We start from the raw sequence: 21,243 nt of genomic DNA, 5'->3' as shown, positions 1-21,243 counted from the left end.
CGCTGCGAAGCCCTATGAGGCAGCCGGCTACGGGCGGGAAGCAGAGATGCCACCGATTCCTGATGCTCCACAGGAAAAAGGAGGTGGAGGAGGGAAATATCAAACACATTAATCTATGCAGATGGTGCCTATGGCCAGCCATTGCTCTGCAGCTGTACACAGAACTTCAACGAGACGATAAACAGCAAAGAGGGGAAAAAATGTGAAAAGAAACATCATTTTTTTTGTTTTGTTTTTTCTGCTTTCAAGCCTTAGGGTGAGCAGCTTTAATAAGTCGCCCACACTTTTCCTAATCTCCTCCCTTTGCTTTACAAAGATAATGACAGCTGTCGGACCTTTCCCTCCAGCTAGGAACAAAATCAACTTTTAGAACATGTACACTGTTTAAAGGGAGGAAAATGATCAAAGGTAAAATATGGCAAATAGTTTAAACATCTGTCTGAGAGAGTCAGCGGCCTCGTCTCCGCTTTAATTATCATAACTAACATTAGCATCTTGCAGTGGCGCGCCACAAAAACTGAGCTAACTCAAAGCGGTGCCATGCCCACACTGTGCAGAACCCAGGTCTGGGAAATTCTGCAGGATTGACAGGAACTCAGATGAGGTTCATTTCCTCAGCAAATTGAGTCATTTGTGGAAGTGGCATTAAGTGCGACATCGTTTTTTACATGAATAAATATCAGGCTGGTCAACCAAGCGTCACACAGCCATCATGCCAAGTGAGACAACTCATTATAAATTGATTAGATATGGTGGGCGAGCCGGGCGGGTTGGATCCTCAAGGCAGAGGAGTGTGGCGCGCTGGAGAAAATAAGCACAAGACAGAGGTGGCTTTCTAATTTTAACTCCTCAGCTGTAGAGATGAGAGGAGCGAGAGATGAAAACACTCACTCAGACACGGAGACAGGAAGGTGGGCATGAGGCTGTGGCGAAAGCGAAATGAAAATGAAGTTGTAGCCGCGCTGAACGTGGTGGAGCTGCCCTCTCCTGAGATTCCCACAGACGAACTTAAGACACACACGGAGGCGAAACGCTCTTTACAACTGATAATTCATTTACACAGCTATTCTGAGCCTCTCAGGTGTCGCAGGCGAGAACGCTGTCTGTCTTTAAATAAACGACACTGGCAAAAATTGCTATGCAAAAGATCTCCTGCTAAGCATGTTGTATTCGCAGTGAGCCAGTAAATTGCCTTCCAGAGCAGCGCTTTCCTTGCCGTCGAATGGCCTGCTGATCATCTACTCCCATTCCACCTGAATTTGTTTTCCACAAAATGTCTCTTTCCTCACTCATTCCGCCTTTCCAGCTTCTTTGTTTTAGACTTTTCTTACAACACACCTCATTTGAATTCTGCTTTCAGGCATGTGTCTACGGCCAATTAAAACTCTTAATGGAAATGTGTACCGGCTATAAAAAGCAAAGCTTTCCTGTTCTTTTCAAGTCCTCGCTGTAGGGCCAAATCATTTTTTCTACCTTTCAACACATAGCAGGAAAGTGGTGGGCAGCTCTTATATTATTCATTACAATTATAATATTATATGTTATTATATTTGAGGAAGAGAAAGAGCGTTTCACGAGAGCTACGGCAGAGGACCGTCTGTGGTGATGAAAGTCCTCCAGCTGTGAAGGTTAGCACAGTGATAAAGCACATACATAAAAACAAACAGTAGCAATTCAACGATCATTCGGTTCACAGATAATTTTAATTAGCTGCATGTGCTTACATTTGTTTCAGGAATTTAACCCTAAAATGTCCACGCTCGGGTTAAAAGGTCAGCTGAAGGACATGCCAGTGTTAAAAACCAATTATCTCTTGGTTGCTCTTTAAAATGCCCTCACTCTCAATCAGCAGTGGCCTTGGAAAATGAACGAGCCAATTTCGCCCAACCTGGGCTGTAATTGTTTCAAATCAGCCTCATGCCTCAGCGTCACTGCCAGAATAATTGCTCATGAGCGTGAAGATTAATCTACAGAAGCACATCTGTGGGACTTAATTTACGGGTCGCAGTGCCATGCCTTGTGGATCCATTAAGCTCATTTGGTTTTCAATCCTGTACAGCATATGCAGCTAAACAAAGGTGAAACAATGGTGGGGAAAAGTCAGGAAACAAGCAAACACGGTGCACAAACGGCTCGATATGTGCACAGTTTCCAACACTTGTGCAAACTGCATGCATCGGTAGCGTGCCGTGAAGACAGACGTAGAAAGACACGTCACGTCCAGGTCTGAACATCTGTTAAGTCAACACTTTTTTAAAGAGGAGGAAGAAGTGTCAGCGGCGGCTACGAAATCAGCATCAGGATTGTGAACCACTTTTCAGGCTGAGAGCACGGGCCGTTCGACAAGCTCTCTGAAGAGAAACAGCTGCAAGCTGCAAACTGGAAAGCCTTTGTGAGAAGCTGCTCTGCCCTTTGTTGTCTCCTTCCTCCTCTCCTCAAAGTGCTGGCATGCAGATGTCTCCTCTCATTCCTCATGTGTAATTACAAAGATGGGAGAACGCCATAAAGGGATGATTCCTCATATGAGGCATTGTACTGCAGGCGGCACACCCGAGCCAGGCAGCAGGCGTGTTTTTAAATAGGAAAACTTCACCACAGCAAAGGATTCAAGGCCTCGCTCCGCCGGCGCAGCTGCCTGCTTCCTCACACTCGCAAACCCTCTCCAACGTGACGCACCAGACACGATAATGTGGTTGAAAACAATCAATGTGACCACCCGTGGTGGTGTAATACACCCTCGACTCCAGCCTCAGGGCCCTTCTGCTCCGCCCGGGTGCAGAGAAGAGACATGGAGGCCGAGCAGATAAGGATTCTTATCAGAGCCCGTGCAGGTGTTTGGAGGATCGAGGCCATAACAGGATTCCTAAGTTACTACTGGCGACAGGATTTCACTCGATGTGAAGAGAGTAAGAAAAGAGGCACGGAGGGAAGGATGGGTGGAGGCGGGGATGGGAGTTATGTGTGTGTGGCGGTGGTGGTGGCGGGTGAGCTGGTGGCCAGGGTGTTATAATTGTGAATCCCCTCAGAGTGCTGCAGTACGGCCCGTCTTAGACACCTGCTGGTGCGGCGATAAGGAGTGAAAAGCAATCACTGCAGCTACCTGGCAGCCCCAACCGGCGCCTCGCTGCTTCTCAACCTGCTGCTGCTCTCAAATATAACCGGCTCTCTGTTATAGGTCAGCTCCCTCTGCAGGCATGTTACCTCGGGGATGAGAGGATGAGAAACAAGAGAGGAGAGGAGGAAAGGAAATAAGCAAAGGCCACAAGGGATGCTCTTTCGTTTGCAGTTAGCCCAGTTAGGAGCTCCTGTTGCCCTGCTGTATCTGCGCGATCCCCCTGCAAATCTGAACGTCCAAAGCAGCGTGTGTGTGCGCGTGTGTGGCAGAAGTTTCTCATGCCACTACAAGCTGCCATTTCAAACTAACTTTATCGCCGGCAGAGGTCAAGGACACTCGGTCTGGCTCCGAATGAGTCCTCAGACTCTCCGGAGAGCGTTTCTCATTAGTGTGATTCCAGCTGAGGATTATAACGCGAATCCTTGGGATAAATCTTTGCTCGTCACGGAGAGACCATCAGCTGTTGCAGTCAACCAGCGCCGACTCCTGAATTATTCATTTTCTGTTTACAGCAGGCGACAGGTGCGTGACCTCTGTGATGAGTGCCCAGGGCGTCTGGGAGAAGTGGTGACAGGGAGGGAGGATGGGGCTCAGAGGGACAGCAGTGAAGACGAAGAGGAGGAGGAGGAGGAGGAGGAGGGGAGGAGGATTCAGAGGAAACTGCCAGTTTGTCAGTAGAAGGTATGAGGCTCCTTTTTAATTCTTGGGCAGACTTTTAGGAACGGCTGCACAAAAGGTTTTTTGAAGGGAGGCTGCGGATGCGGTTGCCAGTTTTGGGAGGTGTAGTGAGGGAAAAAGCAAGTGAGGTGAAATTACGGTTCCCCAAAATGTTAAGAGTGAAACTCCGGGCGGCAAGGGGGGCTGGGGACGTCTGCCAAGCCTGCGCTGCACATCGGCTGAGTGGCATTTACTGTAACCTTTCCCCTGGCTTTTAATAACCGGAGCAGAAACAGCAGAAACACGGATCACTGCTATTCACTGGGGAGCGCTGGGAATTGCAAGCGGATCTCCCGCCGCTCGTGGCCACACAGAGTCCATAAACACCATGAAGCCGGAAACACAAACTCGGTCTCAGCTCTATGAAATCCTTAACACCAGTATGAGAGTACAAATGAGATGTAGTAGCAGAGAGGTGAGGCAGATAAGAAACGAACGGGAGAGCCGCTGAAAGCACAGGGAACAGGCAGCGACTGATAAACAGAGAGGCTCTGAGCTGGAAATAGGAGGATGTTGTCAAAAAACACAGGCAACCCGTCGGGTTTGTTTAGTTTAACACCAAAGAAATACCGAACTGAATCACAGGAATTCAATCTGGTTCACTCAGCCTGAACAATAGCCTCTGACACCTGATAGCTCAAGAATAAGCCTTCCCATTTATGCACACATATCGATGTGGACATCTGCATGAACACACACGCAAGAATGCATGCAAAAGCAAACAGACGCGCACCCTCTCTGCAGAGTGATGCATGGGTTTCACCTTCAGGCAACTGGGGGAGAGAGACAGACATCTCTCCCCTTCGGCCAACTCCTGCTTCAGACAAAATAACAAACGGCTGAATGATATAGTGAGCTGTCCCCTCTGGTTGCAAAGTGCGAATGGAACCACATCTCTGAGACAGCAGCTACAAATGGCCCATCTCTATAACCGCCCTCTCTTTCTCTCTCTCAGCTGCGCCTCCACGGAGACCTTGGCAGATCTCAAAGACAGATTAATCTCGATTGAAAGTTGCTGAAGTGTCCTCAAGCGTCAAAGCGTTACTACGTATCACGGGAGGGCACGGGCGGAGACGATCCAATGGAGAGACAGAAAATAAGCTCCGAGGTCGTTTGGGATGGACGGACACCCAAAAGCGGCCGGGGCTGTAAAGTGCACACAGACTAGATTAAGCCCTCGTCATGTGAAATCTTGATTTAACAGGCTTCTTCCCAGCCTGCCTGTGGTAAGCCTCGGCCTGCTGCTGTTGGAACTGCATGAATCTCCTGTTTCCACCGCTCGTAGCAGCATGAGTATCACAGCTTTGGCTGCGAGAAAGAAACTCTTCGTCTCATATCGACTTAAATCATCTGGAACAGGATTTCATTGTGGCGCTGCAGCATTACCGCTTTACTGCGCGCTGTGTGTGATGAGTAGCTGTTCCAAGGGCGCAGGTTTGCTTATGGATGGTAGGGACACGTCTCGGGCGATATCTGAGCGAACTCGTTACGACGTCTCTTCAGACCCGTGGACGGCGCTGAGAGAGGGAGAGAGACGTGCAAACATCTGTTTCTACGCAGCTCCCACGGCTGCTTTTGACAGTTTCATTTAGAAATTTAAAAAATATTTAGCGCTCCGCCAGTGCCACGTTCTTCTGCGAGTGCTCTGGTTAATAAATGTATTCTTTGATTTTGAAACAGTAGCCTCAGGGCTTGTGTCCATATAGCGTTTTTCTCTCTCACCGCACAGCGCTTCATCCCGGCGACCTGCCAGCTTTTCCGCCGGAGAAAAATGCTTTATGGATACACACCATCACAGTAATATTAATAAACTTCATTTATGCAGCGCCTTTCGAAGCACAGCTACAAAGTGCTTCACAATGAAAACAGAACGCGGAAGGAAATGAGCTAAAATCTCATAAACTGTAAACGAAATCAGCGAAAAGCAATGCTTAAAGGTGGATTTTTGAAGGAGTTTGCAGGCCTGATCTCGTCAGGCAGGTCGTTCTAAACGGCTCTATCACCTCTCTGCATCGACGGACCTCAAGACAGCAAGGGACGCCGCCGCCGATGATCCCAGGGAGCGTGGAGGAGGCCAGCAGGAGATCTGATCAATAACACGGGGCGAGGCGTCAATGAAAAATCGGACGGGGAGGTCATGGGTTCAGTCCCAAACAATGTTGAGGCCAAGAATCATTTTCCATTGGCTCAATGGAAACACACATCATGTTATTATTATGCTATTTCTTCATATTTGACAGCTTTTGACCAGAACTGATGAGCTGAATGAATCCACGTGTGCTGTAAGCTGCTCACTAAATTAATTTTTTAAAGAAGAACTAGCAGGAGCAGACTTCCCAGCATGCATTGTTCTTACATTCGCTGAGCTCGGTTTCTCAGGGTTAAAGAATTGAAGGTTACAGCTGGTTCAACCAGTTAAAATCAACATCCAGTCCTGTGGCATATCACAGCATGTGCAGCAAAATTCAGATGATCTGATGCTGCTTTTAATTTGCCAGTTTAGGCTCAACAGGGTTTACTTTGAACACACTTCATCGTAGCATCATCGTATCCTCAAGATACCACACTGTCAACGCTGAAAGAATGGGATTTTTTTTTATTGCAAATTTTAAGCATTTAAGTGTTTGATGTGTAATGTCCACAATCAAAATGTTTTTTTTTTTTGTTACGTTTTAACAGCAATCAAGTATAATTAAATTGAGTTTAGTCCTTAAAAACAAGGCTAATCTTCTTTACGAAGACTGAACCTCGACAACTGTCGCCAGATTGTAATTCAGATGTTGTTAAATCCTGAGTGGTGAGCCCTACTTTACTGGAACTAACTAGCAACAGGAAATACATTTTGAAGGAAACGTAATGCTCATTCACACATTGAGAAATATGCAAGATGCAGAAATGTTGATAGTGACCATAAGTTTGGTTAGTTCATAGAGAAAAGGTCAGCAGCAATGACGATCTTTCCCTAACGTTAACTGAAGTGCTTCTGCTGCCTGAACCAAACCTCAGCCTGGACATGAACCCTGCATTCTGGTGCCGTCGAGCTGAACTTTGTGCGCCGGCAGGAAGCAAACAAACGTCGACTCGGAACATAATCCAGACAGCGATTACACTTGTCACCACAATTTAACTGAATGCAAATTATCTGCATATAAAGGTCAGTTCTAGGAGACGCTGGTGCACAGATGTTCACAACATCACCTTTGTCTAAGAACTCCCGCCCGGCGAGGACCAGAAACACAGACAGAGTTTTGTCTCCGGTGAAATAGCCCATGCCGTTCTAATTTTGGCAGAAAACAGTCATGAACGCACTCCAAACACCTCACCGCTCACAGTAAGAAGCCGACAGAGAAAATATGTTTTTCGAGCCTCTCCAATCAAACAGCTAACTCTTTAAAAGTAGTCTTGATCATAATACTACGTATATTACCGTTAATGGTGATTTTTATCATCTGTGACTGCTCAAATAAATTCACTGCCATGTTTCCCATCAGAGGTAACACCTTCTCACATTGCATGACGCTCAGAGGCAGAATCTGTTTTTTTCCCTGTCAGCATCCATTACGGCTTAAAAATATTATTTACTGCTCACTGACAAGGTTTGTGGGACTTGTCGCCGGTCTTGAAAACTGTACCTTTGCTCAGTGTTGGAAAGGCGGCAACACCTTTTTTTTTTATAGGTGTTATTTAATCCATCGCACAGCTAATGAACTGTGCTTGCTTTAGCCCCATTACAGCTTCTTTTCATGACAGGAGCAATGAAACTATGAATCATCACTCTTATGTTGACAGTGTGCACATCTCTTTTTGTTAATTTATAGTATGAAAAATGTGAGTTCTAGCTACAACATATTAACAAATTAGCAGTCAGTGTGAACAGCATGGGGATCAATGCCATATTTATAAGGCGGCATCCGAGGACGTCCTCTGTTTACAGCCGATGACATAACTGTGGTGTATCTAGCGCTGTGTTGACCTTTGGCTAACATACTGTAACTCCGTCTGACTGCGCAGGCCTCAGCTAACCCACTTCAGTCTGTCTGTTGCTGTCTGCTGAGACAGAGAGGATTTAGCGTTAATCTGGTCTTAACAACAGCAGGAGAGCAGACTCTCCACAACAACGCTCCAGAGAATAGGACTAATCAAGACATCATGAACATCAAACAGGGAACAATTACCTCTAATAAAATCAATTCTGCTGATTGACTGAGGGAAAGAGCGAGAGGCGGCACAGTGATTTGATTGGATTTGATTACACTTGAGTGGTTCGCATAGGATCACGCAAAAATACTTAAAAAAAACAACAAAAAAACACCTCAACAAAAGATTTAAACTGGCTGTGAGTTGAAAAATACGACACCACCGTGAGCTAATTTCACCTTTTTTCAATGCAAATTAACACTTTCTTTGGATCCATATGCTCAGCAGTGTGATCTGAAAAATGATGCCTCGCTTCAAGATGATTGGATTTGTTTCTAGAATCTCCTCAAATGACATAAATCGGTAAAATAGTCCACCCATAAAACAGGAGGTGATACAGACACATTGGCATGAGGCACAAAGTCCAAAAGGTAGCTCCCTCCTCCCCCTTAAAATAAACAACCAAAGACAGCACATGCAAAACAGGTTTGAGTACCAAAAAGGCACAAAAGGTGTCTGATGAGGCGACAAAAAGGGGTTTGATTGTAATAGAGAACAAACACTGGATTTGATTGCGGTAATGGGCAAATGGTTTTAACAGGTGGAAGCGTAGCTGGGGAAGTGTACAATTCACAATCCCTCCTCATTAGTAAGCAAATGAATTCAATCACCTCTCTTTGGTAAGCGGCTTGATAAATCCCTTCAAAGTCGAGCCTGGCTTCAACCGCAGCAAGCAGCTTTAATAGATGCCGAGCTGCTAATGCATCATTCTCATTGACTCCGCGCTCACTAAGATCAGCTGAACACAATCGTTGGCCTCAAGCAAACAGACCCAAGTCAATGAGGCTGGGTCTCCACGGGGAGCGGTGAGGAGTGTTTTTCCTCCGCTGGCTCCAATAGCTTAACAAATTTTATTCATATGTCCCCCGAGAGATCCGACTGCAGTGTGCTGGAGGGGAGGGCAGGAGCTCTAAATGGGCTGGGTAATGTAGGAAAATGCAGATCTGAGCAGACAAGCTGTGTCTTCCACTGAGGCTAAAAGAGAGCAGGGGCAGATCCTCTGGCCCCAAACCACTACAGGAGGAGAGATTTCCACCCAGGTCAGAGAAAAGCGGCGGAGCATCATTACCACCACCTGCTGTGCCACTCTGTGCTCCCGTAACGCGATGTCCGAGGCACAGCGGGCCGCGGCCGCTGGGATCGCAGGCAGAGACGGACAGGAGCCAAAGACACTGAGCAAAGGAGAGGACAAAGTAGAAAAATGGAAGAAAATTTCAGCAGATTTCTGCCTTGACTCTCACTCTGAACACTTAAAAATGTCTCGTGTGACATTTGCGGCATAAAAGGCCAATCGATACACAGTATTTGTTGTGTTAAAGCCGCGTAAAAGTGCAGCATTTGGCAGTGGCTTAGGCTGAGTCACACGCAGACAATGCCCGGCAACAAATCCACTCTGCAGCCCCGATCAATTCATTAGGCGGCCTCCTCGTGCACGCACACGCGCGCGTGCACACACATGTGAGCGAGACACGGCGATGATTAGCTTGTCCCACTTAATCACTTCCTATCAGAGACACCTGCAAGGTTTCAGCAGTCTTGTGTGATTATGTGTAATCATAGAAATGTCACATTTGAATGATAAGCAGCATGAGAAGATGGCTCGAAACATCAGGCGCTGCATATTTACGCCACAGCATCATCATCATCATCATCATCAGCTGCAAAAAATACTCATATAAGTATACATATACATATTGCGTGCGTGTGCATGCATATATATGTTCACGCAAGACTCACAAATGCAATCTCTCACACATAATTTTGCATATGCTGTGCAGGCTTATAAATACACACAAGCACCCACACTGGGCTGGAGGGGAAAAAGCCTATCTGCTGTGGATAAAAGACATCCCTTATCAGCTTCCTCATAGAGGAGCTGGGAATGAAGGCATTTACTCAAATGAAAGAGGCAGCTTTTGGAGATAAGCCGAGAGAGACGGAGCTCAACTAAGCTTTCAGATTGGACTGGGCCTACGGAGGGAACAGAGGAGACCGACAAGAAAAAAAAAGAGAGGGAGAAGACGGACGGGCGGGTGGCTGATAGACGGGTGGATTGCTGATGAAGTGATGAGAGGACGGCGCAGGCTACTATTTGGTGCCGTGTTGTGCTTTGAGGCAGATGCGTGCATACAGAGGAGGAGTTTGTGGCTTTTGTCTGCGATGGAGGTGCTTATATAAAGCATATTTAGAGGATGTGGGTGTGAAAGCTATTGTGTTGACCCCGCTATTTTGTCTGTGTGGGCGTGCACGTGTGCATCTATACCTTCTGTCTATCCCCGTGCTCGCAGCTGGCCCTGTCTGCACAGCGAGCTGGCACATCTTTCTCCACAGCGCTGAGCTGTGAGCCGCGCTAAAATAACCCACTTCAAAGAGACCCATTGTCACACACTAATGTGGCGAACGGCAGCTAGCGCCACAGAAATCAGCACACACTGAGACTGGATATTCCCTCCGAGTCCCTGCGAGATGGGGGAGGAAGGGCGGCGTGGGAGGGGATGAAGAGCAGGGAGGGAGATGAAGAAAGAGAGAGCGGGAGAGGTTTGTTCACAAACACACTGCTGTGCCAACATTAATCATGTAGACTCTCATAAAATCATTAGAGCTGATCATTCCCAGTCAGGCTCTCTCCACAGCGGCTCAGCACCGGCGAAAAGACGCGAGGATGCCAATTTCTGCTCGAGATACAAGCCAACACACACTCGGAAACAACACACGCCGACATCTTTGTAGTGCCAAGTATCAACACAGGGAAGTGAGACACCTGAACTAAGCAGCAGGCTGCAGAAGACTCGAGATGTATTTATGTACAGAGCGTGTTCATACAGCCTCCATGTTTCATGTATAATTACGCAACACCCGCTGTATTTATGTACTTTTATCAACTCGTGTATGTTCACATACTGTTTGTGCGTACTGATAACACAACAAATTTATACTATTGATTGAGTTTACGCGTGAACAGACGCCCGCTAGAACATTTGATTTATATGTATCATTAATTAGCATCGTCTAATCGCCCTCCACGGACGAGCTCTGCCAATTTGTACGTGCGCAAAAAATGCTGACTATTTGTATCTGGGATTGCATCCTCTGTGCGTGTGTGTGTGTGTGTGCAACGAAAATGCAAAGCACATGTTTTGGTGATTGCATTTTGTCCATTGATTTATGTATATTCATTTGTTGTTCAGGCACAGCAACTCAGAGCTGAGCTGCTGTGCAGTAAAAATGTGTACTGTAATTTATGTACTTTTTTTTGTTGATTATACATTTTTTAAACCTTAAACCTTAATTTTTTTGGACCACATAAATGTGAAGTCTAGTCACATATATTATTTAAGAGTTCTGGGAGTTTGAGTTTAATTTTATTTACTGCCTACAAGCATTGCAGATGTACACAAAAGTGCCAGAAAACATTACTGACTTAGATTTAGTTTTTGTTTCATGTTATTCTGTGCATTAAAAGAGATTTTCAGAGTTAACTTTTAATCTTGTTTTATTTCTGGCTTTGCAGTCTTTGTGCTTGTGTGCATGTGCACGTGGGACATTAATTCCCTGCTACTGTAATTAATCCGGCGAGCGGTGCGCTGTTAAACGCCCGTGAGATGGCACGCAGTACAGGCGGAGGTCAGCTAACAAAGAGCTGGAGCAAAGACAGCCATTAGAGCTGGATCAGCGCGTCTTCTGTTTACACTTACCACCGTTTACCCACTAGCTGCACTCCATTATGCGCACTGGACCCTGGAGTATTGCAGATCGGTGGTCAGGGTACCAGGTTCTGATGGCTGGAGCTGACTGGAAAATCGATGGGCTTTGTTACTTTCTCAGCTGCTGATCCTCAGGCTTGGAGGGCAAGGGCGGTTATGTAGACAGTCTGGTTTGATGACTTAGAAATGCACTTGAGACAGAGCGAGAACTGAGAGCCACAGTAGAGAAAAAGAGGGAGATCTCCTTTTTAGGTTATCTTCCCTTTATGTTTCGATCCTGAGACAGTTTCTGGCTCTCTCTCACTCGTTTCTTTATGCGTTTCTTCTCATCTTTCAGTCTGCTGCTCTCAAAGGCCTTTAACTCTTCTCCTGCTCATTTACGTCAAGGTCATGGCGTCGAGAGGACCAGTCGGCCCCTTCAGTAGAGAGCCGCTGAAGACTAATTAATTTGCAAGTGCAGAAAAACACACACGCAGCACCGGGAGGTGATGTGTTGCTGCTTCCGTCCATGACCTCGATCTTTAGCCTCGGCAGCGGGGGAAAAGAGAGGCTAAGTGGTGAGGTTTTTGGAGCCGGGAGCAGCGAGGGACCATTTTTCATGTTGTCAGAGCCCCCGCTGGGCCTCACATATGCCTACGGCTCTCAGCATCCAGAAGCCATCACTTCAGCGGGCGAGCCAATCAAACCCACGCTGTCACTTCAGTGAGATAACTTGAACTGTCACTCACACGCGGGCATTTTCCTCACAGGGGGCCCGCAGGCCGTAAAGGGGCGCATGTGAACTGTGCATGTTAACGATGTATGTGCAAACATGTAGCTTCTGTCACAATATAAATCACACAGTTACATATTAATAAAGGTCTATAGACACAGTACAAGTGCGTATATTTATACAAAGAAAAAGTGAAATATCACAGAAAATGAATATCTGTGGGGGTTGCATGGAATAGGTAATGTTCCAGTAGCTTCATTGACTTGTGACCTTTGCTCTTTGTTGACCTTTGACCCATCTGAAAGGCGCCTGCAGGTCCATTGCAGACAGGTCCACTTATTGTTACAACAGTCCCGCCCACTCACCCTGAATCAAAATACAATTCATGCACAAAAATCCACTCAAACGCATTAACACACAAATTTCACTGCGATTTATAAAGTGCGATATTCCAGCATGTATCCCACTGATCGCTGCAGATAGTTCAGAAGAGAGAGAGATAAAGCAGGAGCCAGCGACTTATTCAGGGTATCCTTTCAGGATTAAGTGCTGCACTCCTTCTGAATTCTTCTTCCTTGTCAAAACCTGGTGTCTACATTAGCCCAGCTCTGACAGTTTGGCTGCCTTAGCTGTAGCTAATGAAGCCATGAGCGGTCTGTTGAGCTCACTCGTTTCTAAATCCACACCTCCAGATTTCCCTCATTTTTAAACTTCGGCCGAACGTACCAGATTTCACACAGTGCCCCCGTGGAAGCAGACTTCGGTGTGCAAAATTGCGCTCCCCCTTAACACAATGCAAGCATGCAGCACGAAATCTATCAGAGAAGTGTCAGATATTCCTATTTTTCCACAAAACAGCCTCAAAACACTTCACGAAGCCACTTCTGAACAACATCAGAGGCTGACAATATACGACGACAAACTCCTCCTTTAAACTCGTGTCACCTCCTGGACTGAGCTCTGCAGGGAAAGATAAAACAAGATCCAGAATAGTGACTAGAGCGAGGCTAAAAAAAAAAAAAAAAGCATGGAAAGAAGGAGTTTCGGATCACGTGTCCCTCTGTTCCTGTTACCTGGAAGCAATGGCTGACTGGCACATTAAAGTGAAAAAGAGCCACACGCATCGACTACTTCATAAAAGTGGGATAGAGCTTCACACCAGAGGGACGACGTATAAAACGCAGCAGGATGAGAAACGATGAATATGAAATAATGTATTATACATTTTGTTGTGGCGCTACATTCCTTTGGCTCTCACAGGAGTCTTTACTGAGATGACACAGACTAATAGAAGCTGAGGTAATGAAAAAGAAAAAAGTCAGTTTGACAACAGATTTGTCATTCGAGGTGAGGTGTTTGTTGAGCTAATAGAGCAGTGGGTTATTTGTCTCTGCTGGGTGTGTGTGTGCGTGTGTGTGTGTGTGTGTGTGTGTGTGTGTGTGTGTGTGTGTGTGTGCGTGAGAGAGAAAGAGGAGGCAGAAATGGTTTGAGCAGGAGCTGGAGAGCTGCCACCTTCATCCCTCTGGCCCAGGAGGGATGAACAAAGAGACAGGAGACTCAGGAAATCCATCCATCATATTGTCTCATCGCCTCTCATGCTTTGCTTTTGCATGCACGTGCACAGACAACCCCCACCCCCCCACCCCACCCTGCCCCCAAGTCCAGACAGAAGCTGCTTCAACCAAAAAGACCAAGGCGAAGCACACATAGAGGGATGATGGTTTGATGGTGACGCAGATGTCGAGCTGGTGGGAAGTGGACCAAAGCTTTCAGTCCAACACTGCTGCCTTTTCATTACCCCCCCCCTAATTTATGCCCCTTCCACCTGCGCAACCGCTTCAAACAGACGTGCTACACCTCCCCGCAGCTTGGGAACCCCTCCATCCTCTGCACATTAAAGCTGAAAGCCAGGGCAAGTTGGCGCCGCCACCACGAGGTCAAGGACTTCCCGTTGAGCTCCACATCAAGTTCCAAATTTGGGATCATCCTATCATTACGCCTGTCCAAGAAAAACCTGCTCTTAATGTCCTTCTGCTAATTTACCATCAGTCTCTCACAGACCTGCTCACAGGGTGTGTCCAGCCCCCACCCACCGGTCTCAGACCGTAACCTTAACCCCATGTAATTAGCCCTGATGAAGCCTGGGACCCTGCAGATTAACTGTGCTTCCCATGCATTCCCGAACCCCCCCCACTTCAGATCCTGCAGATAAAAAAAAGGAGCGGAAGAGGAAGAATGGCACCCACTCCCAGAGGGACAGCCCTATAATCAGCCCTCCCACAGCCCTGCAACCTGTCCCCTGCCTGGGGGGACAGCGGGGGGTCGTACATAGATGTGAGACAAGGTTGAGCCCCCACCACCGGCAATTTTTCCCCTCCTTGGCTCTTGCAGGCAGCACTGAGTAGGAGCAGAGCGTCTCAGAGGGCAAAATAATCACGGCTGTCGTCAAGTAACGGCTGCTATGTGGTACCGAGAAGAAGCCGATGCAGCTCCCCGGTGACCCGCCGAGCAGCTTTTAAGGCGACATAATGGCGGAGGTGAAATCAGCACAAGACAGAGGCCAGAGTAGTTAGGGCTCCACTTGACAGCAGAGCTCCTCTTTTATGAGCTGGCTAAGAGGGCGACAGGGAGAGAGCGCCGACAAGAGAGGGACGAAGACAACATTTCAGTCCAACACCTCAACGCTGAAGGCTTCATCCATCGCCGCCAGTGGAGGGATTAGGAGGTGGCGTCTGGGAGGAGAAGTAAATATCTGGAGAAGCGCTTAATGTGGCATCCATTTGCATGACTCATTGGCCCGAGCGCCGAAGCCATTTTAAGAGCACCGAGATCTCAAAGCACCCCACGATCTCGCTTTATAGCAAGATCCATCACATCCGGAGGCCCGGCGCGCCCGCGTGTGTGTGTGTGTGCGTGTGTGTGTGTGTGTGTGTGTGTGAGCGTACAGCCATTACATCCAAGTCGGTAAACAAGACTATCAGCAGTTTCCCTCTGGATATTTGTTATCTCATCCTTTTCACTTTCAAATTCTCATCCGTCTTCTATTTCTTTGTCTTGAAATGGAAGGACGAGGGGCCCAGCGCACCCAGAGAAACGCTGATATGCAAGAATGGTTGCATTTTGGCAGCAGAGAGGAGGAGAAGACTGGGCCACGGCTGTAAATTAGTGTTTCAGGTTGAGCGCGGGGGCACGGCGGTGCACGTCCATCCCTCAGCTCAGCCCACACAAAAGAAATGTGCACCTTCATTCTCTGATATAATCAGACGGAGCTCGTTACACAAGTGCAGTGCAGAAGTTCTCCATTATGGATTTAGAGGGTTTCTTTTTTTTTAATTGGTGGTTCCTATATCCAATTAAATATTCAGGATTTTTTCCACCATTAAAAAGCTAATTTCTTTTCAAAGCAGTCAACAAGGTGATGAGATTTATTTATACAATAAGTAATCTAACTGAAGTCTCTCAGGGAAATCTGAAAATAAACATTTACTGATTATTTCGGGAGCATGTATGACTAACAGAGTTGCTTAATAATAATAAAAAATATGTATTCCAGGAAAACAAATCCTCCTACGCGCATAACCTCCTGTAACCCTGCTTCACACCTTCACCTTCATACAGCCAATAATGAAAGCATAATCAATGCGAGAGGAAAAATGTATTTGCTGCTAATTTGCTGATGGAGGTTTTATTTTCATTTCCAACTGAACGCATGCAGGTCACATTTCTGGAGGCCTACATTTCCACACACTCTGTCGGACTTTCTCACTTTTCAGAGGAGAAAAGAAACTGTCGTCAGTGAGAATCTGAAGCATCAGTCTGTTTCTTCACACCAACGTGAGGAGGAACTTCCAGGTGACGCTCGGGAGGAATAAGGAGGCTGAGGTTGTCCGTAACTCCGCACCACTCCGGATGCACACGTTTGGATTCCAGGATCAATATTTTAAACTCCGCTGATCGATACAATTTCAATTCTGACGCCATAACAGTGACCATTACAGCGGCGTGTAAAGGACTACACGGCCGAGGCTGCTGATTAATTCCACCTTAAAACGCCTCTCTTTGAACACTCAGCGCACGATTAATAATTTCATCAATATCATCAGTATTTCTGATACAGCGACTTCCAGCCCGCGTGTTCCTCCCAAAATGTGCTCTAAACGCCAGATAATTTGTGTTTTGAGTGTCGGAATAAGACACTTCAAGATAATTTCGCATCTAACAGCAGCGCTGCCACATTTATGATATTTCTGCCGCCCGTCATGAAATTTGCCATCAGGGTTCCTAAAGTCAGCGCAGCCACATCATCGCCGGCGAAGTGCTGAAGGGGTCTTGACACTTACCGATCAGCATCGCGCGTCCAGGACCGTATCCGCGTCTCTCCAGCTCGGCTCGTGTCACCGTGCGTAAAAACGGCAAAATTTTACGCACTTTTATCCCCAGAGAGCGAGGACATGCACGACGCACAGGTGCGAACCGGAGGCGTCCTGTAGTTGTCAAGAGCCGCTTGTGATTCACTTGTTCCCCTCTCTTGTCTCTGTGATGACAACTCTTTCTTTGCGACACTGTATCCGTTCCCCCCTCTGCGTCTTTGGTGACCAATCCCCGGGAAATCTCTGATCCTATTGATGCGCGTTATCCTCAGTTAGAATCCTATTGCTCGTGCTGCCGCTCCGCTTGGCCTGAAGGAGGCGAAGATTTGGGCTGTTGGAGAGGGGCTGGGTGTAATTGCCTGCTCCCTCTCTCTTCCGCTGCTCTCTCTGAGTCCTCTCTCCTTGTCATCTGTAGTCCTACCTCCTTCTCTCTCCTCCTCTCTGCGAGCACCTTTTCACTTGACAGGAGCGCACAGCTGGGGAAATGAGCTGCTATTTTTTTTTCTCACACTCTTCGTACCTGTACGACTTGGCACCGCATTAGCCTCCTTGTCAAACTTATTGTCTTACAGGTCAGTGTTTGAGTCATGCACATGTCCTAGCCTCGCAGCCAAAGTAAAGACTGGAAAAAGCAAAGCACCAGGCGCAGCAGGCGGCACTGGAAAGCTCGGGGTGGCAGAGGCATGATAGGCGCACTGTAGACATAAAGGGAAAGGAAAGAATATTTTCTCAGACAGGTTTCCATTTGTGCTCTCATAAGGATGATTTGTGTGCACTTGTCAAGGCAGCTGCCTCGCGTGCACGACAGTGTGTGAGCGAGAGCGACGTGAGAGTGACTGCAAGTGATGGTTTCTCACAGCCATCTCTCTTGCCAGTCTGCTCCTCCTTTGTGTCTCTTCTTGTCGATGCATCATTTGGTGAAGCTGACACATATTCGGGGATTCGGAATTGGCTCGAGAGCACAGAGTCTGCTTGTATTAAATTTCTGTTTGTTCAAATGGTGTGTGTGTGTGTGTGTGTGTGTGTGTGTGGAGGCATAGATTGTGGGTTGAAGAGCCTTGGTGCAATGCTAAGCTGTCCTGGAGCTACGCCAAAGCACATCTCCCAGGGTGCTATCAGGAACTTAATTACAGCATTAAATTGCTCCCTCTCCGCCTCTCTCCCGCTCTCAGCTCACTTCCCCATTTTGCCCCTTTCTCCCCCTTTCTGCTCTCTCTCTGTCGCTCCCTCCCTTCTCCTCAAACTGTGTATTCATCTAATTGCGCACTTGCCTCTCTCTCTCTCTCTCTCTCTCTCTCTGCCTTCATCTCTTGTTGCTCTTTTTCCCCTTTCTTGCACTTGCTGGTTTGGCAGAAACGCCCGCTGGTGCTGCTGTGTTCACGTCATCATTGTGGGAAAAGGCCTTCAAAATGTGCTCGATTGTTCCCGACATCCATTGTGCAGATGGCAACAACAAAGCTTCATCTGCTGTCTCTATTGTGCGTTCGAATTTAGGAAATTCATACTTGCGCACCAATAATCTATTCGTGTCGCCGTTTCTTGGTTTGTTACGGTGTGGTTAGTGTTCCCTTACGCTGCACATGTGAGAGCAGAGCGTGACAGCCGGCGAGGGGCGATGGAGATCAGGCGCCTGATGGAGAGTTCCCTTTAAATGTGAAATATTGCCTCTGACAGAGTGTCATTCGGGGGTGTGAGCTACCTTTCCCCTCTGATCCAGGTTTCTGTTCCTCGCCATTCACCGGAGCAGCAGTGGACCCCCGCCGCTGTCCCCTGGGGCAGAGCGGAGGACGCAGGGGCAGCTGGGCTGTCCTGCTGCTTCATGCCAACCGTCGGCGTGCTGCCTGGCACGCCAGAGTCGGGGCTAATTGGAAACACGGGATGGGCTCCAAGCTTTATGTCAGTCAGCTTCAGCCAACATGATCTGCTCTTGGCAATTTGTTCTATATGTTAAACGACGAACACTGGACAGGAGCAGGAACACACGGTTACATCTGGATGGAGGCAGAAAGGTCCATATCACCACTGCAACGCTGTTCATTTTACAAAAACTAAAACTAATCTGCAGATATGTTTTGAGTAACATTTAATGCTGCAGCAGGGTTACACCTTCTCTTAAAGGTATAAAACGCACTGCTTGTGCGTACGCTGCAAGCTACGATTTCAGGAATGTTACATTTGTTGTAATGGAGAAGCTGCTTTAGCAAGCTAACAAAGCTAACCGCTGGCATCTACCTGTCCAACACCGCGTCACTCTTCATCCTCTCCATCAGCGCCCGCCAGAGGGTGAAAGCTAACATCCATTCTCGATTTGGAGCGAGCTTTGTCTCAAACAATCTAAGGATTATTTGGCGAAGCAGACGTCCACGAGATCCACGACGAGCTCATCTTTGGCTCAGATGATCATCATCGTCATTAGGCCGCTTTAACTTTTTTAAACAACTCAAACCAAAGTCAGGTCAGCGGGGCACATCAAATAATCTCCACCATGATTGTTTCTCCTCATGATTTGGGGGGTGGGGGGTGGGGGGGCAGTGAATCAGCAGTTAACACTGGTGGACTTTGTTAATGGTGTTTACTGAGTAGCCGAGGGCCGAGTATCTATGGTGATGAATGACGGACCCCGGAGAGAAGAGAAGGTCAAGCTGTCACACTCGAGTCTAATGAAACGCCGTTGTCTTTATTTTCTAAGTCTCTGCTCGGCTTTGGCCGCTGATTGTTGATACTCAGCCTTTGTGATCTGAGTGTTTGAAAAACAGGCGTGTTTTCGTTCGGTGGGACTTTTGACGATTATATCTGCGAACGTAATTCAAAGTTTAGACGAGAATTCAAGAGAAAAAATGTTGATAAATGCGACAGATGTACAAGAATGTTGACTGTTTACATTGTGTGTGTGATTTTCAGGATGGGAAGGTAAGGTGGAGACTACAGACGAGGTGAGCGGCTTGTGATTATTATGCCGGGTGTGTGCTCGCTGTTGCATGCCGCCGCTGTCACCGTGCCGGGCCGGGTCGGTTCGGGGTGATGGGCTGTGGTTCATAGATGGGTGGGAGGAAGCGTGCCGGGCCGGCGTGACGGCGGGGCCACGAGACTCGAGGAAGAGGAAGCGTGAAATATTGAGATCCCTGCTGTCACCTGAGAAGATGACGGCGGCGCGCAGCGGCGTCCAAGCCTAATGCCATGTGACACCTTTTTAGCGGTGGCATCTGGGCATCTCCGCCACATCCTCCCTCCTCCCCTCTTTTGCACACATTCTCTTCACATCCCAACTTGCATCACTCATTAACAGATGGCAACAAACCCCCAGAAAGCCTCCCTCCGGTGCTGATGCGAGGTTCATCTTGTTGTCTCTCAGCAGCAGCCTGATCAATACCTTTCAAGGCGTGACAGCCTCGTAATGTCCACCTTTTTGTTTTCCAATACGCGGCGGGCAAAGCAAGAGCGTGATGAGAGAGACGCAGCTGTTTTTGATGAGCAGGTGTGTGCGAGAGCGCGGAAATGTCGTCTGGGTGTTGTGTGATTCACTAAACAAGACACATGCTGCTGCCACTCCTCTGGGCTAATGGATATTGATGCATAGCTGCAGATTATCTTCTTTATTCTGCTGGCAGCAATTGCACAGAAGTCGTCTCAGATTTACTGGACAGTTCACAGAACGCGTGCAAGCGCGAGGAAACCTTCAGCGCGCACGCAGCCAGGCTTTGCGAGCTTCTGCTTTATCGTACGGGAACTTGTGACAAATGCAAATGTGTCTGGAAATGGTGTTTTCTGATCCCCAATACATGCCAGGGCGTAATGACTGGCAGGCTAATTTATGAACAAGCAAAGAGGACAGGCCTGCCTCTCTCTCTCTCTCTCTGCTGTTCCGAGCCACCGGCCTCCTCAATTAGAGCTCGCTCTGCCAACCTGCTGCCGAGGCCCGACTAGGTAATGACTGGCAGCGGCAGACGAGGCAAACAGCCATCTATCTTTCTCCCTCTCTCTCTAAACTAACAATTTTCCTTTCTCGCTCGCTCACTCCCCATCTCGCTCTAAGCGAACGGCTTTTCTCTCGAACCCATCAGCTCTCTCTCTCGCCGTGGAATAACATCTTCATCTAAAGTTTGGACATGCTCTCCCTCTCGCTCCTCTTCCTCGCACTCTTCTTTTTGAAAGTCTAACACAAAGCTCTCACCATCTGACTTGACATCTCTTTATCTCCCTCTCCCTCAGTCGCTCTATCAATTTGCTTACTGCATTGGCATATTTGTTTCCAGCTCACTATCCCTCTCTCTCTCTGCCTCCGCTCACCTCTCTCACCCTCTTTCTCTGACAAACAAACACTGAGGAGCGTTGGGAGGGAACACCCTCGGAGCGTGTCGGCTCGGCCGGCTCCCTGACTGACTGACGGAGAGACTAACTAGCTAAGTGACAGAGAGACTGACAGGAGGT

General features: G+C 47.7%; 1 protein-coding gene across 3 annotated transcripts in view; it reads right to left on the bottom strand.

Moving 5' to 3' along the window:
• The window catches only part of znf385c (zinc finger protein 385C), a 116,242-nt gene that overhangs the window by 27,687 nt on the left and 67,312 nt on the right, over positions 1–21,243 (bottom strand). The window contains exon 1 of one of the 3 annotated variants that reach the window (XM_070981230.1): positions 16,786–17,209. The exons of the other annotated variants lie outside the window; for them this stretch is intronic. Within the exon in view, the coding sequence (XP_070837331.1) occupies positions 16,786–16,795 (10 nt within the window). The 5' untranslated portion in view covers positions 16,796–17,209. Of the gene's footprint in view, positions 1–16,785; positions 17,210–21,243 lie in introns of those variants that run through there. 3 annotated transcript variants of the gene reach the window in all.

The sequence above is a fragment of the Chaetodon trifascialis genome, chromosome 15, assembly GCF_039877785.1.
Source record: "Chaetodon trifascialis isolate fChaTrf1 chromosome 15, fChaTrf1.hap1, whole genome shotgun sequence".
In the NCBI taxonomy this organism is placed as follows: Eukaryota; Metazoa; Chordata; class Actinopteri; order Chaetodontiformes; family Chaetodontidae; genus Chaetodon; species Chaetodon trifascialis.
Note: the sequence above shows the minus strand (reverse complement) of the source record. Positions and strands in the feature narration are given on the sequence as shown.